The following is a 27,980-nucleotide window of genomic DNA, read 5'->3' as shown; positions in this document are numbered from 1 at the left end:
CTTCTAATTGTGAACAAATGTTATGGTGCTCATTAATATTTCAAATGCAGTTTGCTCTTCGTGGTCTGAATAAATCTTTAGAGTTGCCTCTTTGTAAATAAAACCAGTTGAGTTTCAAATATATAGCTTTAGACTAATCCAGAAGGAGAAAGCTGTTCTTAACTAGCTTAATCTACCAATTTCTCAGTCAGATTGTGTTTAGCAAACTGTTTGCTTTAGTACGTTCATGCTTTAGTACCTTTCTGTGGAGACTACCTGGATTTCTGGCATTGTCTGAAGTGGATCTATTGTAGACTGAGAGATCTAATGTTGTAAAGCTGAGGCAAATGAGTTGTGAAGCTGTCTTCAAACCTATATTATAGAATAGAAATATATAAAGATGTTCCTGGAGGACTTTGGAGCAGTTATTTAAGATAAGGAAAGAATATCTGGTTGAGCCAGTTCTCTACTTTGGTAGACTTTTGTTTTATCTTTTGTTTTCTTGGGACTGAATAGCAGTATAGACCTTCTCTTCTAAAGGAGTTCAAAGTTTGAAATATTGTACCTATTAAAAAATGTATTCGATGTGTGTTCATGTGTTCTCAGCTGTTCTTGTTTGCTAATTGGCTGTGGCAGAAAGCCATTTTAACAAAGCTGAGGAGCTGCATCTGGTGAGAGAATGTTTAGTACAATGAAGAGTGAACACCACTTGGATATAGAAACTGAAGCAAAACAATATCTTCATTTATTTTCTTCAGGCTCTACCTGCCTAGGCAAGGTCAACTAAAATTTATCATTTGGGTTCTTATGTAGGCTTACCATAAGCACAGATATTTAGAAAGTATTTTAGAAAGCTGCAGTGTTTAGGTTTTCAGGCTAAGTTATCAAGACTTTACAGGAAACATTTAAGATATATATGCTTATACTTCTGAGTCTTTAGACTGATGGATATATATTAACTGTGTATGATGAGGGTGTATGATGGTGGTGTTCCTGCCTACAGTGGGGGGTCAGAACTAGATAATCTTAAAGGTCCCTTCCAAACCAAACCATCCTATGATTCTTTGTCAACTTTTCTTAAGCAAAGGAAGTGAAAAGTGTGGTCTGTGTGTGTCTTCAGTGATGTGGAGAATATCCATCTATCCATGATGCAGTCATAGACGTTTCTGCCTGTAATAGAGCAAAAGTGTTTCATGATGTCTCGGAGTTATGACTATATCATGCAAATGCTTTTCTAGTTTATTCCTAGTTGTTGATCTGAATAGCGACCAAGTTATATATTTTGATTTACAGGAATGGTTACATTTATGACTTTTTAAAACATTGCTACTCATTCAAAAGTTTTACAGGCAGTTTCTGAGTGCACACAAGTACAATTAAATGCAATATTTATTTGGTGTGCCGAAAAATCAGTTTGGTTCAAGTTAGTTTGGACCAAGTTACTCAAAAATAATCATTCAGATGAAGATGTCTCTCAGTAAATTCCATTTTTGTCTATGTTGAGAGCATTATTCCTTCCCCCTTCCTGCTTTTTTTTTTTTTTTTTTTTTTTTTTTTTTTAGTTCTTATCTCTTACTACTTCTTGTGTGTGTGTGGTTGTAATTTGCCGTATAACTCATTCAGAGCCATTGGTTTCAGACTCACTTGATTATCTTGGAGTAATTAGCTTCTCTGCATCAACTGCCAATGTTCAGGCTTTTAGCATGCTAAAACAAATTCTGTTGTGGGGATATGTTAACTTAAACTGCTTCCCATTCATTGCACAATGCGAGCATGCAAATGAACAAAACTTGTTCATGACATAGTAGCTACATTTCGTGTCCAGGGTAACTGGTTCATGCATTCAAGCATGTAGACTGCATACTGGTAAACACAACATGAAACCTTCATATAAAATTTGTTGCACTCTGTGTGTCTTCCAATCATTTGTTTTTAAATGCAATTAGGAAATATAATGCTTTTTTTTTTCTTGGCAAGAAATATGTTGGTTTTTGAATGCTGAAAAACTTAAAATTAATATTTTTTCCTAACTTTAATAGATTATTTTGTGATGAATCAGTTTTTTCGTAAGACAAAAATGTACTGAAGTAAGTGCTGGCTTAATGCTTGTTGAAGCTGTATGATGGTAACTATTTTGGGAACAGAATTTTCAGATTTGGAATTGAATTTACTGAGGGTAGGTATGTATTGGATTGTATTTCTGCTCACTGTATTTCTTGGCCCAGAAGTGCTTAAAAGAAAAGATGTAGACATACAGGAAAAAAGAAAAATATGGGGAAGAATAAGTAGTGCATCAACACAATGTTGTTTTTTTTTTTTCCTGAAACAGTTGACAATCCAAAGTAAAGTCATGGCTGAGACAATAATGTATTTGTAGTATCACTGAGTAGGTGCTGATGGGGATTATCTTCTCTGAAACCTTATTGACTATTGAGGGTTTGTATTTGCGAACTCTTCAGTCTTTCGCTGGCTTTGTTCAGTCATGGTAGTTCAACAGCTATCACTGTACTTCCATATCTGGAAGCTCCAGTCTCATTTTAGAGATGACACCGCAGTGTTGTCATGCTGTACCCTCAGTAAGTGACATGAGTTCCAACTCTTCTGTGCTCAGAAATAAATTTTTGACAGTTGTAATCTTGGGCAAGAGATTTATTTAGGTAAGGCTGTTGTTCATGAGAACTCTCTTTCCTACCCCTTGATTGCAAGATTTCACAGGTATCCACATGGAACAATGGAACAGTGAAATTGTTAAAATCTTTGAAGTAGCTGATTCTGATGAGCTGAAGATAGGAAACTGGATGAGAAGAGTTGTCACATCCAGTAGAGTTCTTACTGGAAACAGAATGACTGTGGTAACTGAGGAGGTTACAGCTGGTGCAGTGTATCATTTCACTGTTTGTTTATTTTCTCTTTGTCAGATCTCATGTAGCTTTCCCACAGAAGTAGCTCCACTGTAAGCTAATGTGATGTATAACAAACAAACAAAAAGTCTGCATGTTCTTATCTTTGTTTTGATATACATAAAGAGAGAAGGCTTCCCAGTGTTATGGAAAACTCACTTTGCCAGGGAGCTGATGACCACTTGGTAGATTGCAAAGTAAGGTTTAAGGAGGGAAATGACTGTGGGATTCCTGTGTTTAGACTGAAAACATATTAAAGAAATGTGAAGAAAAATACAAATATGTGTAAAAATCTCTTGACGTTCATTAAAATTTACTGTATTTTAAAGGTTTTTTTCCCCTAGATTTGCATGGGGTCAAAACATAGCATTGCATATCTGTTTAAAAATGCACAACTGAGCTAAAGTTAGCCTCTGGCGATTGTAATTTTATACTCATGTGAGCTAGTGACCTCAGTTGCAAGTGTGTAGGCTCAGTAGTGTAGCCAGCAAAAACATCTAAATGTCTACAAAACTGCTTAAATGGATTATTTTATTTATAAAAACTGATCAAAGTAGGCCAGGTACAAAAGGGGAAGATATTTAAAGTCAACTTTCTAAGGAAATGATTGGAATGGAAATCTGTTTCAATTTTAGGCTTTTTATTTTAACTTTTTAGAATTGGTTTTTAAAACTGAGGTTGAGGTATCTATTGAAACTATTAAATGACTGTGCAATTCTTAGTGCTTATCCTATAGTCTCTGGACTGCTGCCGAACCTCTCAAAGTCAAAGGTGTCCTGTCACGATGTCACAAGCGAGATGAAAAGTTGAAGACAAGTGATTGTCTGGACCAAACTGACTTCACTGAATACTGTGATTTGCAGGAGTCCTTGTGATTTGATAATTCGGTTAGGTGGAAAGAGTCTCAAAAGTCAGGTTCCTGTTCTTGACTTATCAGGGATTTGTGCCCATTCCTACCTACTCCAGTGGACAAGAATTCTTGCAAGTGTGTCGCCCAGGAGCTGTAGACTAAGTAGGGAAGTTTGGTTGCTGGTTTTCTTACTCCATCACAGCTGCCTTTGTATATTTTGAGCCTTTAGATCTTCATCTGAGTAACTCTAATTCCAGGAAAACTGTGGATCCCACGATTTCTCAGAAGGGAAGAAAACTGATTAAAACCTATTTGAGGAATACGTTGAAAATGTAGACTTACAGCCAAGCAGATTTTATATAGTGAAGATCATAACTGCTGTGATATGTAGCTGTAGACTGCTGTGTGCTTGCAGGAGTACACTGGGGAGCATAAGCTTGCTTTAGTTCAGTTTTTTAACCCTCACTTGTTGATGGTTAGTTCTCTCAGAGCACCACATTCATACTGGGGATGTGTCTGGTGCTGAGTACCGGTGTACTGGAAGTCTAGTCATATAGAAAACAACAGACAGGTTAGCAGAGTGGCACTTGATGGTGTGGATCATCTGAAACTATTCTTCGTAGAGCTGCCAATGTGCATTTTTGGCTGTGGTTGAAGTATTTGCCTTTTTCATTTTCCCTTCCTATACTGAACAGAATGACAGAATCACAGAAGTGTAGGGGCTGGAAGGAACCTCTGAAGATCATCTAGTCCAACCCTCCTGCCAAAGCAGGCTCCCTAAACCAGGTTGCACAGGAAGGAGTCAAGGTGGGTCTTGAATGTCCCTAGAGAAGGAACCTCCAAAATTCCCTTGGGCAGCCAGTTGCAGTGCTCCGTCACCCTTACTGTGAAGAAGTTCTTACGCACGTTTGTGCAGAACTTCCTATGGTTTGTTCTGGGGCCATTTCCCCTTCTCCTGTTGCCATGCACTGCTGAAACAAGGCTGGCCTGTCACACCTAACAGTAAACTGTATCTTTGGCTTTAACAGTAACTTTGAAGTTTTGATGAGAATCGTAAAATCCCTAGGCCTCTCTGCATGCCAAATTAGTCTGCCCTAAGAGGCATTTGAACAAGCTAGTGATAATCTCTCTGAATTCCATCAAATGTGAATGATGTTTAAAGATACCAGTCACCATCAACCAGAACCACTGTACAAGTTATAGTTGTTCTGTTACCAGTGTAACTGTTGTATGCACTGAGTCTTTTGATTTTGTGTGAAATCCTTCACTAGTAAGTTATAGTAAACAGTTATAGGTGTCTGTATCACAGCAAATTGTTTGTGAGTTTGATGGGTTTTCTTTTTGTTTTGTTTTGTTTTGGTTTTTTTTTGCTTGGTTGGCTTAGTAATATAGCTTTAAGTGTTGTTATCTTGTTAAGTCTTTGAATGAGTGCAGTAATGCCTCAAGATTAGTTTTTTATTGTCTAAATCCGGCTTTAGTACACAGGAATAAGAGGATCAAGTGAAAGAGATTATGGCAATAGAGAATAGTGAATGAAGCAGTAGAACAAGGAGAAACTATACTAGTAACGATTTAAAGGGGTTTTGGGCAAACAGTGTTAGAACAGAAGCTAGGGGAGTGAAACTGATTGTGAAAGTGAGTTAATCTGTTTGTGATGCTCTAAAAGAAAGTGTCCCTGGAACAAAGCAAGGATACCAGAAACAGTGGTAGGAAAAATGGAAGCGAGCTGTTTTTTCCCATAGCAGTATAAAAGATCTTAATTAGGTTTGTCTCTTGTTGCTCAAATTATTCCAGACGTGTCTAACAAAGGCTTCGCTGCTGCTGCTTTTTGAAAAATAACGGGATCCAATGATGTAATAAATTCATTTGCAACAAGTTAATGTTTGTCATGTGTTCAGATTTTGTGGGACAAAGAAAGGCTTTTGTCAGTTTGGATTAACTGAACTAAGCTGCATCTTACAGGCAAGGGGACAAATGTGACAATTTTCTTAGTGCTGTTATACAATTTGAATTGTGATCTGAGGACAGCAATGCCTTATGAAAATTGCTAGTTGGTAAAGGAAGTGTTTCTAATTAGCACTAGATGTGTTAGGTCAGGTTTTGAAGATGTAATGTGATAAGGGTTACTTTTTTGTCTAGGATATGTGTGCATGCTTGTAACTCCTTGGGAATGAAGATTAATTCTTAATGACAGCTTCAGTAAGGTACTACTGCTGTTGGAGCCAGCAAAGATAAGAATGATTGCACTCAGCCAGAAAGCAAAACTTCAAAATTTATATCAGAGTGATGTGTCTGGGGTGGACTAGGGCTTTCTTCTTTTCATGGTCAGAGAGGGAAATGTGCTTCAGATGAATAGCTGGAATGTGTTTTTGAAACTGAGAGGTGCGTTCCTACTTTAAGAAAAGAAAGAAGCATCCCCCACGCAGACTTTTAGCATGGATCATGAACAAATATGGTGAAAGCAGAGAGGACATCATTTATCCTGACATGTCTTTCATTTACAGAGTCTTTTGCATGTGAATTCAGCAGTGACTGTAGAGACCATTCTACTGGTTTAACAAAAAACAGTCAAGTGCTGAAGCTGAGGGAGTGCACCTCCTGAGCTGCATCTCTCAGAAGTGATTAGAATGCAAGTTGCTCAGAAAACAGAGAGGTTTTTGTTTGCTTGCTTATTTGTTTTCCATGGTCCGATATGCATTATTCTTCTGTCAGTCCATAAATATGTTTACTTCTTCGTACACTGCCTGAGATGGAGGTGGGAAAGTGACTGTTGAAGCTTTCCACTTTAGAAAGTCAACCATAATTATCTCTTCGTTAAAGAGGCAAGCATAGAGTGTTTGAGTGGAGGTTAGTGTCCCTGGTTTGTGATTGAATGTCTTTCTGAAATACTGTCTATTCCAGACATGGCTTCTCTGTAGTATGAATTTTTTGAGCCATTGCATAGGAGATCAGACTGTAACTGTGGTTGTCCCTCATCACCCTTAAATCTGCAAAAGTATTGAGAAACTTAAATGCAAAATAAATCATGTTTAGTTAAATATACTGACTTTTCTGTCCTGTTTTATTTAAAAAACAGTTGATCTGTCATTGCTGAGTGTTATGACGATGTGTCAGTTAGAGACGGATAGCTAAGCTCTGCAAACAAAAGTGTTGGTTGTTTAATTTAAAATATGTGATTATTTCATTCATAGTTTCAGCAGTGGGAATAAAATATCTCCTGCATTGCAAAAGAGAAGTATTAATACTTGCCCGGAGTATCTTGATGGATGGTTTGTTAATGAAACTGGTGAGACTTTTGTGCTGTAATGGAAATGTCTAAATTCAATAAATTCTTTTTAGAACTTTTGCCAAAATAATCTTCTCTTTTTCTGCTATCATAGTAAATTGCTTAAATAGAAGACACATGTGTATTGGCATTCCAGCTTGAGCTAGGGAATAACATTGCGGCAGTATTTTTGTGGAGATAAAGTAATCTTATTGAAATTTTATTGTACAAATATTCTTCATTGAAATCAAAAGCTGTCAGTTGTGATATCCTTAGCAAGGCTGACATTGGCAAAGAATTCAATTAATCTCTTTTCTTCTTTTGCTAGAATAACCCCTACACCCCTAGGAGAAGGGAAAAGCACAGTCACAATTGGACTTGTTCAGGCTCTTACTGCACACCTTAAGATTAATTCTTTTGCTTGTCTTAGACAACCTTCCCAAGGACCTACTTTTGGAGTTAAAGGTATGTAATATTTGCAAAGTGCATGATGTGTTTCAGATTAAAAGGAAATACTGCATTTTTCTTAAATCCTTACTTCACTAATGCAATAGTTTGCCTTAACTGTAGCATATTTTACGTAGGTTGCTCTGAAAGTAATGCCTTCCTCCTATTTATTTCTATGGAAACTACAACAGATACAAAGAGCACAATAACACTATCTGATAGGAAAAATTATTGGCTACAAAAGACTATTTTTCAACACAATCCCTACTGTTAGCTACGCCTTTTTGCCAGTGATATACAAGAGCTTGCATGTCATGTTTGTAATCATCTGTGCCAGTGGATGTGATCCACTGTTTCACAGCTGCTATGATGGTGTGTTTTTGCTAGAAAAATGTTGCCCACTCAGTCCAACTTTGACTGTGCTGACATCCACTGTTTGGTCTCCATGAACATTCATAAGTGCAAATGAGTGTCAATAGGTGCACTTTCTTCCACTTGAAGGAATTCAGTGATCTGCATTTGCTTCACACTTGGTTCCATGTCAGGTGCCTTTTTGTCAGGTTGCCCCTCTACAGTCATTGATAGAACATTTGTGGGAAGTTTCAACATTTACTTGCCATACCTCCAACATCTGCCTCTGATATCACAGGTCAACAGGATAAAATAGGAGGCATTTTTTTCAGAGCAACTCTCCTATTTTCAAGTAACTTACAATTGAGAGTTTCTTTCACACATCTTTCCATACAAGGTTCATACTTCTGTTCATGTACGTATGTGTATTGATAATGCATATAAAAGCTAAATGTAATGAAAGACATGGGGATGAATTAGCCAGGAGGTGGCTCTTGTGGTTACACACCTTTCCAGCCTCTCCAGTTCTTGGAGATGCTCTAAAAGACGTTTCTAAATGTTACTGTTTAATTCTCCTTGAGGAATAGTCCTAAGTCCACCTATATTGTATTGAAGTATCCAAACCAATGAAGCTGACAGTGATAGGTATAGCTCTTCTGTGCCTGCATCATATATTTGGCTAGGGCTGAACTTATCTCCTTGAATTGTCCTCCAAATTCTGGGCTGCTGCACTTTTGTCTAGAAGGGCTTGAGGGCCAAGTAAGAGCCAGCTAGAGTTCAAGCTTCTCTTCAATGCTGATTAGAAGTAATACAATCTTTTTTTTCTTTTTTTTCTTTTTTGCCATTTCTTAGCTGAGACTTGTGCCTAACTGGGCTAACACTCCCCATCTGCTCTACTTTGCTTTGCTGAAGTTTAAATTAATGAGCTTGATTTCAGCTGGAAGGCTCCTGGTGCTTGGTGCTTCTCAACCAAGACTGGTGCATGTGAGTGCATTAATCCCACCACTCAGTTTCTGTGTAGGCTGCAACAAACACTTTTGCCTATACCATGGAAGGCAGTGGGGAAGGAATGCTCAGGGAAGGGTGTGAAAATTTCATTCAGAAGCAGTGCTTGCTCATGACTACTCTGTCTTTCCACATAACTGCTGCATGTGCATGACCATGCTTTAACTCTAGACAGAAGCAGACGGTAGCCCATGTTTAGTCAAAGTCTGGGCCAGCTATTACGTGAAAACTTTCTTTTCAGTTAAACAATTCCTATTTTATTGTCCGATAAAAAAAAAATGCAGATATTATGGAAATACTGTTTATTTAGATACATCATTTATTCCCTAATAGAAATCTGAATACTGAGAAAGCGTATCTTCAAAACTGTATAGAATCATAGAATCATAGAATTACTCAGGTTGGAAAAGACCTTGAAGATCATCAGGTCCAACCGCAGCCTAACCAGTAGCCTATCTCTTAAAAAACAACAAACCTCTGCTAAATCATATCCCTGAGTACCACATCCAAACCGCTCTTAAACACATCCAGGGATGGTGATTCAACCACCTCCTTGGGGAGCCCATTCCAGTACCTAACCACCCTTTCTGTAAAGAAGTTCTTTCTAATATCCAACCTGAACTTGCCCTGGCGCAACTTGAGGCCATTTCCCCTCGTCCTGTCACAAGTCACTAGTGAGAAGAGACCTGCCCCACTCTCACTGTAAGAACCTTTCAGGTACTGGAAGACGGCAATAAGGTCTCCCCTCAGCCTCCTCTTCCTCAGACTAAACAGCCCCAGCTTCCTTAGTCTCTCCTCATAGGGCTGATTCTCCAAGCCCTTAACGAGCCTCGTTGCCCTTCTCTGGACATGCTCCAGTACCTCCATGTCCTTCTTGTGCTGTTTGTGTATGTTTCAGTTTGTATGTTTAAGGTGTTGGTTTTTGCTCCCAAGACTGATGTATGATAAGACCATGTGCTTTCTTGTGCAGGTGGAGCAGCTGGTGGTGGATACGCTCAAGTGATTCCCATGGAGGAGGTGAGACAACAATGGAGACAAGCAAAACACTGTCCCCTGGGAGGGGTGGGCAGAACAAAGTGTTGGGAGCAGTTTTTGGTCTTTGGTTGAGAGTCTTTCTGGAGAGCTGACGTGGTCTTTACCATCTTCATGCGGCTGCTCTGAGATGTGTCGGGACTGTGAGGCAAGGTTGGAAAGACACTGCACAGTTTCTATATGTGCTTGTAACATCCCAGCTGTTAATCACATGGCACTGAATGTGAAAGAATTGTTTTTTCATTCTGAATTAATCTGTAACTTTTCTCTGCCCACAAGCAAGTGGCTTTCTGTTGAAAATGGTGTTACCACTACTTTTCAAAGACTTCTCAAAATCATGTGGGCTCTTAAAGAATCTGTCTGGGTGGGTGCTTTCAAAATACTCCCACTGTGAAAACAACAATGTCAGCGAAGCCTTTGTGTCCTTTAGCACAGCAGTCACCGTGCTAAGGCTAAGGGATCTGCAGACTTACAAATGGGCTGAAACATAGACCATGTGTTGTGTTCATTGTGAGAGTCTAGTGCAGAGCCACAGGATTGACTAAGGGACTAGAGAACCTCTCCATGAGGAAATGCAGAGAGAGCCAGGACCGTTCTGTCTGTAAAAGAGAAGGGGATGAATCTTGTCAATGCATATAAATATGTGAATGGAAGGTGCAGAGGAAGTGGGGCACTTTTCAGTGGTGCCCAATGCCAGGACAAGAGGTAATGGGCATAAACTGGAACACGGGAGGTTCCCTCTGAACTTCAGGGAGCGTTTTTGTTCTTTGGGAGTGGTAGAACACTGGCACAGGCTGTCTAGTGAGACTGTAATCTCTTCTTTGATGATTGTTGGTGAAATGGAGTTGGTCCTGGGCAAGCAGTTCTGCTTGAGCAGAGGGATTGGACAAATGACATCCAGAGGTCCTCCCCAGCTTGAAACAGACTGTGGTTCTGAGGCAAGAGAATTTCATGCTGATGAAATGCCATAGTGAAAATGTACAGCTGCTCCAGAATACTCATGCAGCATTTGGAAGCCTTTTGCACTTGAGTACAGTCACAGTCCAGTGCTGGTGTCAGCTGTTGGTGATGCCTCTTAGCTGTCAGTGCAATTAAAACTGACCTTCCATCTCTTTGTGTCAGATACAGCTATGAAAACTAAAATGCCTATGTAAAACAAGCCCAGATATAATCGAAATGGCCCATTTCAGTTTTTTCCCCACAACTTTTGTTGGACAAACTTTGCATCAGCAAATTTTGTGCCTGGTTCTGCCTGTTCTCCTGTGACTTGCAGAAAGCTGACATGAAATCAGAAAGCCAGCAGGCATTGTGTTCTCTGGGGAATTTGGCAAAAATCTGCATAACTGATCCAGGTCACGTTCATGCTGCTGGTAGAAAACTGATTTAGTATCAGCAGAGCAGAACTGTAGCCCTGCATTTTCTATTCATGGGTCATTTAGGAAAGAATTAAGACATCTATAGCTTTGTTTGACTAAGCTGAGGGTAGTTGACCAAGTACTTGGTGTGAAAACAAGTCCTTCCTACAGCTCAGTGCATTCTCAGCCTGTGATGTTTCATCTACATGGGAGACTAATTTCAGCTGCTACCTCAAAGATATGGTAGCATTTTTTTCTTCAATAAATGTCTGAGATTAATAGATGGAGTTAAAAGCCTTTTATTAAAAGAAGTTTGTAATTTTCACTGTCTAGTTCAATCTTCATTTGACTGGAGACATTCATGCGATAACTGCTGCAAATAATTTGCTGGCTGCTGCTATTGATGCTAGGATCTTGCATGAGAGCACTCAATCTGATAAGGTGAGAATTGTTTTCTAATGACAACGCGATGTTTTTTTCTTTTCATTTTTTCATAAACTGCATTTCAAATTATGTAAGTTGGCTGTCTTTATATTTTCAATGAGTGAATGGAAACAATTGCTGAAGCCATACTGTATTCTGCTGGGAAATACTGCTTATAGAATACACTTTTCTGGCAAACATCTATCATAAGACAGTCTGAAGATAAGAATCTTCTGTCCAGAAACTTGTCAGCTGTTTCATACTGTACTAGAGAGTCTACTGAAAGATATTTTCTCTATGTATCTTTTTTAAATAATCCATACAGTCCTTTAAACTTAAGAATTATCCTTCTGATACAAAGTTATTTGTGATATACTCAAAGAAGGAGATTTGGTAGATATAAACTAGATCCTCTTCTCTCTACTAAGTCTTTTTGTGGTGTTAAAACACAAGCTAACCTGAGTATTTAGAGGGAGAAAATAAATAAATTGCATCTTTTTTTTTTTTCTTCTGACTAAGCAAGATTCTTTAGGCTAACCTACAAATAATAGTTACAATTTGAGGAATTTGACCCTTTTTTGGAATTTTAAAGAATTCCAACTTTCAAAAATAATGCATATTTTTTCTATGAGACCTAGAAACACAGTGATTTTGATAACTGAATTTAGGCTATTAGATAATAGGCATTTTTTAAAAGCCCACTACCTTCTCAGAACTCTTTTAAATCAGAAGTCCACAGCTTTTGTTGTTGAGAAATTCATACTGAGACTAATCTAAATAAAAGAAAAACTTATTTTAAAAACATTCTTTTTTTGTTTTTTTTTTGTTTTTTTTTTTTTCTAGGCTTTATATAATAGGCTTGTTCCAGTAGTTAAAGGTGTGAGAGGATTTTCTGCTATTCAGCTTGCCCGTCTAAGAGTAAGTTGTTAATATTGTTTCTTTTAATTGTGGGATGTCTTTATGAAGGATTTTGTTGTGCAGTTGGGAAATTATTTGACGTGAGGGGCCAAGTTTGTATGAAACTCCCATGAGTTTATTAAGTCCAGGCTCTTTCAAAAAGCATCTTCTCTAAAGTAATAGCGTCTGGGTCTGATATTATTGTCATAACTAGCATTTTTACTATTTTCTCCTGAAATAAACCAATAATGTTTTTCAAGTGTAGTGTCTTTCCCTATGATATATTAGAGTTTTAGAATACTTTTCCTATTATAGTAAAGTCAAATTTGAAAGGATGTTGCAATATTTTCTGATTTTGAAAAGTTTATTATAGCATATACTGTTGGGATTTTATTGATGACTATTTGACAGTGTTCTTTCTGAGGAACAGAATTATATTTGTGTGCATAGTATTTCTGCATCATGTTGTGCTTCCATAAGAACTTCATATGTAATTCATGTATGAATAATGTATCCAGTTTTCAAACTGCCATTCAAATAAGTAAGTAAGCAACAATACAATCATAACTAGTGTTAAGGAAAGAAAATACTAACCCCTTAACACAAACCTCAAGAACAACTTCATTCTTCAATGTCCATTTCCATGATTATTGTTGGTTTCTGAGTCCTGCTCAGTGTTGTTTCAGTGCCACTGGATGGCAATGGATGTCTGCCAAGTGCATGCAGAGCTGCACTTGGAATTAGGGGGTGAAAAGGAGGATAAAGATAATACCAGCTTCTGTTGCTTAAAAATACTTTGTGCTGCCTGATTAATTCACTGGGGAATGCTTCCTATTGCCAGAAAAAAAGTTTTGAAGACTGCAGTTCTTAAACACAATTTCCCAATTCATACATCTTTATGTAGATTCACCTAAAAAAAATGTTGGGTGTTGCTGAAATCCTGAATCTATAAAAGCCAAGATATATTGGCTAATTCATTATACATCACTGAATTTATGGGCTATCCAAGCAGAATTTTTTATTTCACTCGAAGGTGATTCTTTCAAGATGATACATGGATGAGTCTGTCGAAGATTTTCACAACCTCTAAAGCAAGCAGTTACTAATCTTTTTTTATTAGTGACTGGTAAGGTTGAATTTTCTCTTTGGTTTACATTGAGAGCTTCTTCTGTATCAGAATGAGATCTCTCATCTACTTGTCTATGAGTATTTCTCCTTTTTAATTGCATTTTTTATCACCAATGTTCCTCTTTTACTTAGATGCCGCCCTATGTGCTTTTTTTAAAAAGAAAGTGTTCATAGAATCATAGAATTACTCAGGTTGGAAAAGACCTTGAAGATCATCAAGTCCAACCGCAGCCTAACCATAGTACCCTAACTCTAACAACCCTCTGCTAAATCATATCCCTGAGCACCACGTCCAAACAGCTCTTAAACACATCCAGGGATGGTGATTCAACCACCTTCCTGGGAAGCCTATTCCAATAATGGGTTGATCCTGACTTGCTACTTTCACAAGTGCATTCATAACATGGGTGCAGTAAGCCACAGCAGCTATACAATTTGAAGCAAAACAGCCATTTTATTGCTTTTCTTTAACTACTTCTGTAGAGACTGGGGATTAATAAGACTGATCCTGAAGCTTTAACAGAAGAAGAGATCAGTAGATTTGTGCGCCTTGATATTGACCCTTCTACAATAACATGGCAAAGAGGTATGTAATCAGGAAGCTGGACTTCAGCTTGGGAATTGTACCATTTGCTTCATGCTACCTGAATCAGAGCTATAGCAGTATATTGCTCTTTAATTTGGTTAAATATCTGCTGTAATTCAAGAGACTTTGCTAATATTCTGAAGGATAGATTGTGACAGTTTAAATATGTCCCTTGTCTCCCTCACATATTAAAGCATGTTAAAACTGTATCTTCTGTGTATTTCACAAATCTTATCTTTCTTTTATTAACTGACTGTAATGGTTTTGAAATTTTTTGTATGTTTTTATATGTTTTATTCTGCTATTTCTATTAGTACTGTAGTATTTTAAAGTATACAAATAGAAACCAAAAGGAATTAACCAAATCTGTGTTGTATCACCCCTTAAATGGAATTCCTGAGAAAATCAAGAACCTAAGTACCATGTAGAGGGAGGAAAGCTCCATGAGAAATGGTAATTATGAAAGCTCCAAGAGAAATGCCCAGTAAGAGGAAATGGCCAGCCCACTCACAACTCTGAGTTCGGACATGTGTAGGAATGCGAGTCAAAGTCCCTCTTCTGTAATTATGTTGTGCTTTACTGGACAAACAAATTTGTTGCTCTCCAAAAACAGCAGGAAAAGAGGGAGAACACGATGTCTCTGATCTTTTATACAGACAATCTCTTTGGTTATCCTTGATTCTCAGCCTTGAAATGAACAGGATTTTGATCTACATCTACCACAAGAATGACCTAATGCAAGCTAGAGATTGAGCTGCTTGAGAGTAGCTTCCACCCTTTCTTTTCAGGCTTCTGCAGACTTAAACGTTTGTAGAGCTCCAGAACCCTTAAGAAAGAGAAGGGGTCTGTTTTTGTGTGCTACAGAGATTTTGTATTCTGTAGGGATTGCCCCTTCTGGGCATGACAGATCTTGGAGTTCAGTCTCTTTTTCTAACAGAAACATCCTCCTGGTGTTTCCTCCTGAGAAACATCCTGATAAATTCTCAGCAGATGAGTGCTTTTGATGATTCCTCCCCTCCTTTCTGTATTCCTATAAGGCATGTCTGAAGTTGCATGTCGTCAGTGCATAGCGTGGATTGCTGTGATTGTTAGTGAAGTTAGCAGTTTCACAGGACGATTTGGACATGCCCTTGTAATACTTAAAGTGTTTCCAGTTTAGAAAGACAGTTGTCTAAAACTGAAGTTGTGCTCAACAGCAGATGGTTGGTCCTGGCAATTGAAAAAACCTTCCTCTGAAAACTGTGCAGCTGAATATGGAGTTACTGTGCAAGAAAGTAACTTGTGCGGAGGAACCAATGTGACAACATAATCATCCCTTAAAAGAGAAACAGAACAAGGTTAAGTGGTCTTAAAAATAATTCATTACAAGTCAACAAAGAAACAAGTGATGTGAGGTAGGTCTGAGGTGCATTGTAGCTACAAAGGGAGATTTTTCATACATAAGTAAAGTATTAAGTGCAATAGAACGTTGAGTATCTGTTAGCTGAAAATCTTGTTCAGAGAAATTGTGTTTTAGTTATTTCAACCTGTTATCTAATGGTATCAAATAGAAGGCAGAAACTGTGTCAGTGCCAGTGCTGACATGCGAAAGAATGTTAAGCAGTGCTTTTCAAGCAGCTGAATCTTATATACGTAACAACAGGTATGCCTGACAATATTGTAGATCTCCTAGTCCTTGTTAATATGTTTTGCTATTCACTTATTTCAGTTGTGGATACAAATGACAGATTCTTACGCAAGATAACTGTTGGCCAGGCAAACACAGAAAAAGGATTTGTCCGTCAGGTATGTAAAAGCAGTTAATATATCACATTCTGGACAGGCTTTGCTTCAGAGGCTGAGATGTTTGTTATCCTGTAATTATTTCAACATGTCTCTTTGAATTGCAGTGCTAACATCTGTTGATACTGTATATATAGCATTCTTGCAGTGCATCTGATTGTGTTAATGAGTAACTGAAGTTTCAGGAACAGAAATCAGTGTTTATTGTTCAAAGTGTTGAAAGAACCTGAAAAAAATTTGTTAGCAGTTCAACCTTGTCTTCTTATGAATCTAAAAGGTATGTTTACCTTTGCCTTTATAAGGTTAATCTGTACCATTTTTAGCTTTTATTTTATTTTATAATCCCTCATAGCATGTATGTAATTTACGTTACATTTAAATTTAGTGTTTAAAAGAAAACCTTGAAGAAGAGGGGGAGCATCATATGTTGTTGGTCCAATTAGTGAGGTCTGAAAATGACTGTTAACTTTTTATTGAAGTTTTCATGTTCCTATAATGCACCTCAGCTTTGGGATGTAGAAATGTAAGAACTCTGAGCATGTGCTTAAATTTAATATGTTGTCTTGAAGGTGTCATTCTGAAAATAATGGGTGTACTTTTCAGTGGTGTAAAAAGCTAACCTATGTTACTATATGAGAGCTTCTGGAAGTTTTTTAAAGTCTTACTGATAACTTGAAAGCCAGATTTTACTGACTCTATCTGATGAACAAGTATTCATGGTGTGGTTTGGGCGAATCCATCTGTGAAGCAATGCAATATGGAATAGCTCTGCCAGGTGGAAGAGGGTCTTTGCAATGATGTGAAGCTGCTGCTAAATAGATGATGATTGTTGTAATCTAACAGCCTGAATAATGAAATTCATGAAGCTCTGACTGTTAATCAATGAAATAAGTGGTTGAAGTGGTGCAGATAAAGTTTTTCTTCTTTTTGGAACTCTTATCTACTTCTTTGTAATTTCAGACCTTCACTGAGCTTTATACCTAAATAAAGAGAGCAAAAAATAGTGCTAATGTTTTTGTTCAATTCAGCATATAAGACAGTCAAACCAGAGGGAGAAATTGAAGGGAAATATTTTTCTTTTGGTTTTGAGCACATAAGGTAGAAACTTTTCTCTCTATCACTTACAGAAAACTCAATATTAGCTGAGACTTGTCTCTGCTAATGGGCTGGGGCAATACTTTGGTACAAGTTTCTTCAACACTTGAGACAGTTGCACGTGTTCAGGTTTCTTTCAGCCTGTCATCCTTAGCATGCAGCATTTTACCTCTATAATTACGGTGCTGGATTAAACACAAGCTGTTTTACAATAGGGTACTAGTTGACATATGCTGTCAAATGCTGCTTCCGTAGTGTTTTGGCTAAAATGACCTCGATGCATTAAGTTTAGATGCTTTGGATTGATGCATATCCATTTATATTTTAACACACGGTCTTACTGACTCAAGAAATAGAGAACAGTTTGGAAAATTCATTATAAGGACTAGCCATAGATCCAGATAAAACAGGACTTCATGGTTAACAGATGCATTCTATAAACATTTGGAGTGATGTTCTAGCACTCTTAAAATCAATGACACCTGTGTAAAATGGCAGAGCACAGCGGGCATAAAAGTATGCATTTTAATGAAGAGGGGTGCTGTGATTTCTAAAGAGTATTACATGACTGATGGCCTTGATCCTGCAATTGAATCCATGTGGGTGGATCCTTTCATCAATAGAGAACTGGCTTTACAGCTAAGACTTCTGTCAGCACTTCCTAGGTGTGTAAAGGTTATTAAGAGTTAAAATAGCATCTGATAGCAAAATCTTTTGTGCCTGTTTTTTCAATTAAATATTGTCACTTTGAGCATCTACCTGGGATTCTTTTTCTGGCCTTACAGGTTTATACAAAACCTTCAATTATTAAAATTTAATTTTTGCCTTCCAATAAACATCCTGATGAAGTTAGATAATATTCTACTGTATGGATTAGGCATAGTTTTCTGAGGTGTATTTTTTGTCTTACGTTTGTGCAGTGGCTTATAGGGGTTCTCTGTTTAACTTCAGAAAAGATAGTAGCTTCCAGGCCATCTCAGCACTGTAAATTGTGCGTGCAGTTGCTTTTTTTGCATATGGAACTGCTACCAAAGGGTACAGAACATTTATATTGTAACTTTAGTATTTCATTGGGGTAGCTATTCTGAAAATCTCAGCTTCAGCATGAATTCTTATTTTCCATATTGTTTGCATCTCTCTGCTTTTGTCAAGTCCAGGAAATATTCCTGTGTCCCTCACAAGTTTTGACTAAGCATGCAAGTACATAGAGATCAGCCTCAATAGGACTGCTCTGGGCTCTAATCATCATGACAGAAACTAAAGACAGGCACACATGGAGAAATTTTCTCATTTCTACCCCCATTTCATTAATGTATTGTGCTATAAGAATATGCTTTTCTTTTCTGTTTATATCCTGGCAGCATGTGGCCTTGGCTTTACTAATAGTGAATTGTTACAGATACTGCTAATGTGTTCTGCGAGTTCTAAAATAAAAGTACTGCTGAGGTACTGCACCATTGGTTGTATTTTTAGAGGAGTATTAGGACTGTTACAGTATATAGCCCTTATTTTGTTTCATTTTGTTGTTCTTTTTTTTTTTCCCTAACATATATGTATTCAGTTTTTTTAAAGGATGGGAGGGATATGTTTTACATCATCATAGATGGAGCACAAGACTTGGCAGTCTTGTGAATTTTGAATTTATGTAGAAGAAGAATGATCAAATGTAACAAAAATGTTTTTGAAACCAGAATTAAAAAAAAAAAAAAAAGAGAGAGTGAGAGAGCATTATGGGATGGGAAAAAAGAAAAATACCCCCAAAAACCAATGTTGTGCTTATGCTAGTAAAGCTAAAATCACATCTGGTGATTTTTTATTTATTTATTTATTTTCTACAGAAGAAATTCTTGGTCCTTCAGGGAGTTTCTGCTGGGGATAATGTGAGCCAATGGGCTAAGCACTCTACAGTGCTGGTCCCCAAGTAAATGAAGTGTAACAGAGAGCATTAATGAAGAAATATAAGCAAAGTGTTTTGCAGTTACTTTAGCTTTAGTAATCTCAAAACCTGTGGGTTACAATTTAGAACTTGTTTGAATTCCAACCTTAATTCTTTCTTTCCTGAGTCTGTTCCCAATGATTTCCTGTGAGTATTTGATCTGACTTTGATTTGACTCACGATTCTCATTTCTGTTTACAGGCTCAGTTTGATATTGCGGTTGCAAGTGAAATCATGGCCATCCTTGCACTTACCACTAGTCTGGAAGATATGAAGGAGAGGCTGGGGAAAATCGTGGTGGCTAATGACAAGAAGGGAGAACCAGTAACAGCAGAGGATTTGGTACATTCAGTTCTGTGTAACTGTGAATAAACTGTGATTTGTTTGTTTTGCCTCTTGAAGCATTAGAAAGGCAGGTGCATGCCAAGCTTTATGCTTTGAACAGTGCAGTGAAAGATCATCTGGGCCAAAACTTGCATGCAATGAGAACAAGATGTAGAACTTATTCCTCCAAGTCTTCAGGTAACATCTGGTTCATGTGTCTGTTCTCCATAACCTACTTGGATAGGCTTCTGCAGTTTTTTAAGGCAAACAGTTTTGGTGTACTGAGTGAGTCAGAGAGAGAGCTGGTAATCTTTGCTACTGTGTTTGTGAGGAGTGCTCAGGTGTTACAGTGATAGTTAACACATGAATGTTTGCGACACTAGATCAGAATGAAAGCAAACTATTCTTAATTATTAATAATGCTTGGGACAGCATTATCCCTCATGTTATTAAGTCATCACTCATTCTCTACTTCCACTTATGAAAGAGATTAATATGTTCTTCCTTTATACCAAATCCCAGCCCTTATAGCCAGACTGTGTAGACAGTGGTTGCAAGTACATACCTGTTTCTTTATGGCTGGTTCTTGTGAAGTCAAAAGTTATACCTTGCAATCAAAGTTTGTGCCTGGTAATGTTTGTTCATTGTAACGGACTACTGCACAACCTTACTGCATTTTAGAATCATAGAATGGTTTGGGCTGGAAGGACCTTTTAAGATGATCTAGTTCCAAGCCCCTACTATAGGCAGGGACATCACCCTCTAAATCAGCCTGCTCAAAGCCCCTTCCAGCCTGGTGTTGAATCCTCCCAGGGAGGGGACATCCACAGCCTCTCTGGGCAACCTGTTCCAGTGTCCTCTTAAACTGTAGTCTGACTCTACATGCTTCTGATTGAAGCCAGTTCCCCTTGTCTGGTCACTACATGCCCTCATAAAATGTACTTCCACAGCTTTCATGTAGGTCCCCTTCAGTTACTGGAGAATGAGAATGAGCAAAAAGACACCTTGTCAACAAAGACAGAAAATCTTCAAGCAAGGATTGTCTTCACAACCACAGTAGATTAAATTTTAATAAATAAATGAAATCATAATATGTAGCTTTCATAGTCTTATGATTGAAATTAAGATAGGAGTATGGCAATTTTTAAGTATGGCCATCATTAATATTAAAGGTAAAAACTTCTCCCACTTATGCAGCAAACTTCCATTTTAAGGCATTTTTTTCATGTCATAAATTTTGTGATATCCTTTACAAAGATCTACATTTAATGTTCTTGATGACAATTTATTTTTTTGTTTTTTCGTTCGGATTGCATGACTTGGACTCAACTGGCAGAGGGTGGGGTAACAAGTTAGCTTCTGATGGGTAGAGTGGGCAACCCAAGTTAGTGAATACTTTTGATTTTAATGCTTGTGTGTTCATTTCTTTGTAGTTATGAATGTTGGTGAAGACGTAAAATGCCATGATACTGGGTTTCCCAACATCATGGTCCTGGGTATTAGGCTGTGTGAGGTTTCTGCTGAGAAATGTCCTAAAAGGACAAATTATCAAATTCCATACTAGTTACTTTGCGCAAGGTGGAGCATGCTTATGAATAACTGTACTGTACTACACTTGTGAAAGCACAGTGCAGAAAGTTGAATCCCCTGGAAACAATAGCAGAAGATGTATTATCGAAGACCATATGATGCCATAAGTCATACACATGCAGAAGATAAATTTCAGTTCTGTAGAGTGGTGTTTCAACTACTTTTCAGTTTTATACCTAGTGGCGATGAGTCTGTTGGAATAGCTTACAACTAAGCATTGTATTTCTAGACTTTAATCTTAATACGCACTCCTGCTGTTTGTGCTGCCTATGTAACTAACTGTGCTTCTGCGAGCTCAGCTTTAGACTCCTGTTGCTTTGGACTGCTCAGGTTCTGTCTCCTTCTCATACATGTTAGAAGAGGGTTCTTTCAGGATCAAGGGGAAGACATCTTTGCTTATGATATAGACAGGATGAGGCAGAACTAAGCATTTACAAATGAATATCTGTGAACTGTAGCTTTGTGGGGTTTTTTTGTTAGTTTTTTGTTTGTTTGTTTGTTTTGTTTTGTTTAATATCTTGAATAAATTTTAGGATGCGGCAAGAGGTTTGAAGTGAAGCCATTCTCTTCCTGAATTTTCATTCTTCTTCAGAATCAGAGGCAGAGAGGAGGCAAAACAAACAAAAGACAGTCCCCAAACCTTTACAACTCATAAAGGGAAGAACTCAAGACAATGGAATGATAACTTGCTTTTCCAGTACTCTCATTCCAAGAGCAGTTCAATCATTTTGGCTTACGTCTTCATAAAACAAGATCAAGACTGAAAGCTTGAATCTACCATAGTTAGTTTAGTATGGTACATTTTAGCCCAAAGAACTGCAGTTGCTTATAGTTTTAACAAATTTTAGCAACAGCTTTATCATGAGAAGTACTCACACAACATGACTGATGGGTGATCCTACCTATAACTAAAAAAATAAATAAATTCTGGAGCTTGTCTTTTTATATATGTAACAAGGTTGAATTTATTTATGTTTAACTGTTTGACAGTAGTCCTTAGTTCACTGAAATCTATTTGAACCGAAACCACTAAACCCTTCTCTGTGATTTGTTTCCAGAAGTACACGCAATATACTTCACAAAAACACAATTGCTCTTAATTTTGACTTTATATTCAATATATTTATAATAATACAATGGTAAAACCTAAAATACACATTGGTAGATATAAACCAGATGCAGCAGCCGGCTAGGGGTAATAGAAAAAAGATAAATTGAATATTTCATGAGTTGAGAAGACTTCTTCCACAAGAGTAATGGATTAAATATCTGGCCTCTGTAATGAAACGTACAGAAGTCTTTGCCAAAATGTGGTGTTCATTGTACAGTATTTTGAAGACTGAATTGGTTTTTGGCTCTTACAGTATAGAAGACTTTTGATGGACACATGCCATATCTTTATGTGAAATTAAATGGGTATGTATGCCCTAGATTAGTATTTCAGCAGCTATGAAAAACATTAAATAAATGTCACTATTTTTTTAAAATAAGACTTCTCAGTTTGCTTTCTGTACCATGCTGTTCAATTTCAATAATCCCAGGACAGAAAAAAGCTTCATATTTATTTTTATAAATGATCTCTCAGCTGAATATGTTTTGTTCACTGGTTCAACAGAAACAGCGCGTACATACTTTTACTTCAGACACAAGTAGTTGAAGCCCTTCTTGGTTTATGGTTTAAGGTTCAGTTTTTTCACAGAACTGATACTGCAGAAAAATATTATTTTGTTAGAGACTATAGTTAAAAAAAAAAAAAAAAAGTTATATGTACTTAGTTATTTTTCTTATAAAGAAATGCAATGTTTCTTTGTCTTTCAGTCTGTGTAACCCTTATTCATTTCTCAGTAGTTACTTTCAGTGGCCTTCCTTATCATCTGTTGCTGGCTTTCATTTCCACTCCTGATAAACTTCAGAGACTGACTGCTCCTGTGGAAGTGATTTTGAAAGTGGATTTTCATCTAAGTTTGCTTTCCTGTGTCTGTAATTGTAATTTACTTTTTGCTCTGTGATCTTGGTTTTGTCCTGGGGAGCATATCTGCACCCATGACTGTTGGAAGGGATATTTTCAGAAGTACTTGATAACAGTTCAGTAGAGAACCCAGAAGAGATGGGTGTCCATGTTACATTCAATAATGACTCCAGTTTCTTTCTCTTAACAGTGAGTTAGAAGAAATATAATGATCCTTAAGCTCCTTACATACTTAATTGGTGTGTAAGTGTCTTTGGTGTCTAATTCCTTTATGGAAACATCTACCTACCTCCTTTGAATTTGAAAAGGGAAACTTAATTCCTCAAATATGTTTGCAAATCAGATCCAGTGAGCTCTGGCAACTGTTTGCTAGCTGCTTGAAGGACAGGGGTTGGAGAGAATGAAAAATTTATTTTGACAGATTTATGGCAGACAGATATGGAAATGTAGGCTAATTTTTATTTTTTATTTTTTCTTAACACAAAATGTATTTAAAACCATGAAGGCAGATAGATATGATGTCCACTAACTGGTGTCTTTTCATCTCCTTTTGTTTTCAGCGAGGAGTACAGTGATACAATGAGCTGTGTCCAGATGCATCTCTAGTATGAATGAAGTTTTTGATAAAGTGGAAATGTGTAGAAAGTATTTGGATTTTTTTTCCTTCCTGTTTTACCAGATTGGTGAAAAACTACCAGAAAGCAAAGGAGAGAAGATACAAGTCATTATTGATTTGAAGAGGAAGGGGGGGGGAAAGTATCCCTTACATTTTTCTTCTTTATCTTTGTTGTCATCATCATCTTCTCCCCCAAAGTCATCTTTCCAGTCAGTGTCTTTTGTATTCTTGTTGTGAATAATGAGCTTGGTGGTCTTGACAAGCATGAAGCAGATGACAGAAACTTCTAATCAGGTGTTACAGCTGGCATGAGTTAACACTTGTCATGCCTCCAGCGGGTTTCCCAAGAAGAGCATTAAGGCTGATCCCTAGCTGCTCAGTAGTTGACCTTGCCATTGACCAGTTGGTAGACCTGATGTAAAGTTTTCTGTTGTCATTTTTTCCTCTGAAATTTGAATCACTTTTACAATTACAATTGCCTTCTACATGTTAAGATTGTAAACTACTTCAGTGTCCATGCACTTTTAAGTATCAGCAGCTGTTTCTCATTTAGCATAAAGGCGCACGGCAAATGAATAACTTATGTTATATGACATTGGAAAAACTGAGATGGAGGAAGAAACTGAGTCAAATCAAACAACGTTTTTCCTCAGAAATTTCTATTGTCTGTAAACTCCTGACAAGTGCATATATATGCTCCTGTCTTCTGTGAAACAGAACATGAAGAACTCACCTAGGTATTACAGGGCTATGTTGCTAGGAACTAGGCATAACCATTGTCTCATTCTATGTTGGTAAAGTAGAATTGTGCCACTGATCTGAGGAAAGCTGTATCAGCTAGCTTGGAAATGATTTAAAAAACAAAATAGAAAAACAACAGGCTTATAGATCTATTAGTTAGATGTATTGAAAACAGATTTTTTTTCATGGATTCAAATTCCACGTTGTGATAAATAGTGGAGAGAATGTATTTGCTTTCATAAATTAGAAGGATTAAGAACAAGGTTTTAATGAAATTTGTTCCATGTCATTTTCAATTGTTGGATGTTGATCTGGGAACTCACTATTTTATTTAAGTTCTTCAAATTTTAGAAGTGAATTAAATCATTTTTTGAAAAGGAAGCTGTCATATTAAACAGATTAAATATTTAGTAGCCTAAAAATATGCCCCTTTAGAAAAATTTTTGAGACTAAATTAGATGATAACAAAGGAACAACCGTAGTAGTTCTTCTCCAATTCAGAAGAGAGAAGACAAGATTGTTTTGCTACCTGTTACTCATTACATCCTTGTGAATCTGCTGGGGTTTGCAGATGGAAGGAGTTTCCAAAATGGGGGAAAAAAAACAAGTCCTTCCCTTAACTCTCCTCTAAAGTAATGCTATGCTTTAGTAGAAATCACTTGTACTGTTTTGCTTTTAATTCATTTTTGTCTGAGGTCAAACATAATCCTTTATTTTCTTGTTAAGTATGAGTTCAGATGTGATACTTAGGGGAAATTTTAATTCATATAAAATGCTATATTTGTGTAATGATTGTTTACTTTAGTGTCTCTCATCTATCTATTGTGTGGATTTTACCACAGTGTAATTTTAGCACAGACACTATTTTTGTTGCTATTCTTTGAAGGTTATAGTTTGGCTCCTAATAGACTACTCAGATAACAGATCCATGGTTTTCAACCTTCATTTTAAACACTTTACAGCAGCTTTTATTTTCATTCAGCTTTAATGTTTCTTTTGAATATAATAATGTATTAAAATGTTTTGTGTTCTCTGGCAAACCTTTGAGTTATTCCTTGTAAAACGGCTACTTTTTGTTTTTCTATTCATGACTGAGTTCTTTCAAAAACAAATAAGTTCACTTGTCAGAATCTAAATAATTTAGGAATAAATAGGAATATATGTTTTGTGGTTTCTAGATAGCATTCTTTTTCTAGTTTGATAGTGCTGTGCATAGTCGTTCTTTATTTATTTAGAATAAAATGGACATTGAATTTTAGTGTAAATGCTGTATGAGAATGTCATGACTTTCTCGTTTAAAATTTATACTTAATACCCAGCAAAAATTTTAGGGAAGAATAAGATGTTTTTTAAAACTAGAGCACAGTGATTCCTTCAGGTCCCTTTGTCTTCTTGTCATCACAATGAAGCACCTCTAATTTTTTTTTATCTCAGGATGCATTTGCTATCTATTCTGTGCTTGCTTTCTTCCTGTGTCTATTACACATACAGGTCTTACAAGTTACCCTTTCTGGCTGCAGCTAGCTATTGATTCACAGTATTGATTCTGTCTTGAAAGAAATACATCTGTCATTTCTTTGGGCAATTTTAATAAGTTATTGTCATCTTGCTTTCTCAAATCTCAGAGGCCTTTGCTTCCAATTCATCTTTTATTTTCTGTGAGCATCTTCATGCTGATCACTTAATATTCCATTTGTGAAAAATATTAACCTTCTGTCTTTAACCCAGATTGTACCCAGAGTACAATCAGTACTATTTCTGGCACTGTAATGCAATATGCTAGAAATCTAGAGGTAACTTCTAAATATGCATGTTATGAAATACTACTTGTCCATCATAATTTGTGAGTGTACTTTCTCCTTTGGACTGCAGGTTGTTTTTTTTTTCCTGTTTTAACTATACTTTCGAGTGTAGCTCAGAAACACTGCGCTTTACCACTGACTTCCTTAAAATGTGAACATTTTTCTTTTTCAGGGAGTAACAGGTGCTTTGGCAGTTTTGATGAAAGATGCAATTAAGCCAACACTAATGCAAACATTAGAGGTGAGTATAGCTTGCAGTGTCTGCCCTTTTCCAGCTTTCAAATTTCACGTTGCCCTTGCAGTACTTCCCTCCAGTGAATGCACTTATCTTTCAAGTTTAAGCCAGGGTCAACTCGGTAATAGCATTTTAGCAGATGTTTGTTAACTGATAACTCTAGTTTCATTTATACCTTTTGAGACTTGTTTTTAAAAAATTTTCTTTCTTTGAGACTTGCGTTAGTCTTAATTTTGCTTAGAGCTGCAAACAAGCTGCAGTAAATTGCTGAAGTGCTTCTGAGCACACTGGAAAGCAAGTTGGACTTCTGAGTCATAGACTTCCATCTGTTTCCCATCTTCCTCTTGTATAAAAGTTTCCTTTTTATGTGTTTGCTTTACATGTATATTCCCATGACAGTTCCCACATCCTATTATTATCAGTGGAAGGTGGATGCTACACTGAGACCATTCTATTTAGAATTCTATTTTGTGCCATTTAGAAATGCAGAAGAGTCCTTCTGCCCGTTTACGGATTTTCAAAAGAGGGCTAAAAGCCACTCTTTCCATAGCACCTTCTGGATCTAAATAAAGCTTTTCTGCTCTATTAAAGAATGACTTATGCTTATCCTACTGAGCTTTCTTCCAGCAGCTCGAAGAAAGCAGAATTAGTGCTACCTGACATAGTGACTGGGTTGACTAGTATTGGCTTTTTCATTAACAGTGAATGACATCTGTGGGGGCAGGGAGAGAGAAATATGGGGAAATAATTGAGAAGATTTTGAAACAAATTCATTTGGAGAAAAGTTAATGTATTTTATTGAAATTTTGACTATCAAAATTGTATAGCTGGAATGTCTCACACCGTTCTTTGTATGGTGAGGAACTGTGGAGTGTGGAAAGATATCAATACAGTCCCTAGATGATATATGTCTTTTTACAGCGTATCAAAGTCATAACTACGTTTTTGCTTTTGTGTTAGGATAGCGACAACTTGCTGTTCTCGGGGAGTATTAGAATTTAGGTCATAGTATGTGTCACTTTGCTATAGGCATCCTAATTTATTTCTTCTGCAACAAAAAATCTGTTCTTTCATGTGGCTGTGTGAAGCGTATACATGTGTCAGAAGTTGATACAAAGAATCCACCGACAGAAACTAGAGGTCAAATAGAATTCAAAATGTAATGGCCAAAAATATGTATTGAATCACTACCAAGATAATATATTATGTGTTAAGCATCACTGACAAGTTAGCTTCTTTAATTGCATTCACATACTTCTTAGAAAATACTGTTTTGTCATAGCTCTCTAAAAGATGATTATAATTGTAAGAAGAGTTTATTTCAATTGATAGGCATTTTGTTCTGAGACTTGCATGTTTGTTGTTGTGTTTTTTTCCCCACTGTATTTCTTTATGTTCACTTTTCTATGCAGATAAAAATTTCTGCCATTTCTGTGGTACACTTTCCTAGTTCAAAATGTGATATGGCTGAAACATTTGCCAACTTTTATCAAACACTGTTGCTCGTTAGGAGGGCCCTGACTGCAGTATCCAAGGATATGTTTCCCCAGAAATTACTCTTGCTCAGTTATTTTTAAGACTACCAGCAGCTCAGAAAGATTTCTTCACACTCTTCCATTTGAGGACTTTCTTCACCCTTTTAATAATGCTGTCTTGCAGACTAATATTAGTC

At 37.0% G+C, this 27,980-nt stretch overlaps 1 protein-coding gene across 3 annotated transcripts in view; it reads left to right on the top strand.

Moving 5' to 3' along the window:
• The window catches only part of MTHFD1L (methylenetetrahydrofolate dehydrogenase (NADP+ dependent) 1 like), a 136,077-nt gene that overhangs the window by 23,720 nt on the left and 84,377 nt on the right, over positions 1-27,980 (top strand). The window contains exons 12-19 of one of the 3 annotated variants that reach the window (XM_072332897.1): positions 7,323-7,459; positions 9,768-9,814; positions 11,518-11,625; positions 12,451-12,525; positions 14,116-14,218; positions 15,927-16,003; positions 19,233-19,373; positions 26,246-26,314. In XM_072332897.1, the coding sequence (XP_072188998.1) occupies positions 7,323-7,459; positions 9,768-9,814; positions 11,518-11,625; positions 12,451-12,525; positions 14,116-14,218; positions 15,927-16,003; positions 19,233-19,373; positions 26,246-26,314 (757 nt within the window). Of the gene's footprint in view, positions 1-7,322; positions 7,460-8,644; positions 8,779-9,767; positions 9,815-11,517; positions 11,626-12,450; positions 12,526-14,115; positions 14,219-15,926; positions 16,004-19,232; positions 19,374-23,564; positions 23,671-26,245; positions 26,315-27,980 lie in introns of those variants that run through there. The other 2 variants (XM_072332898.1, XM_072332899.1) reach the window with 2 other exon arrangements.

This window comes from Excalfactoria chinensis, chromosome 3, assembly GCF_039878825.1.
Source record: "Excalfactoria chinensis isolate bCotChi1 chromosome 3, bCotChi1.hap2, whole genome shotgun sequence".
NCBI lineage: Eukaryota > Metazoa > Chordata > Aves > Galliformes > Phasianidae > Excalfactoria > Excalfactoria chinensis.
This window is presented reverse-complemented; position numbering and strand designations above follow the sequence as displayed.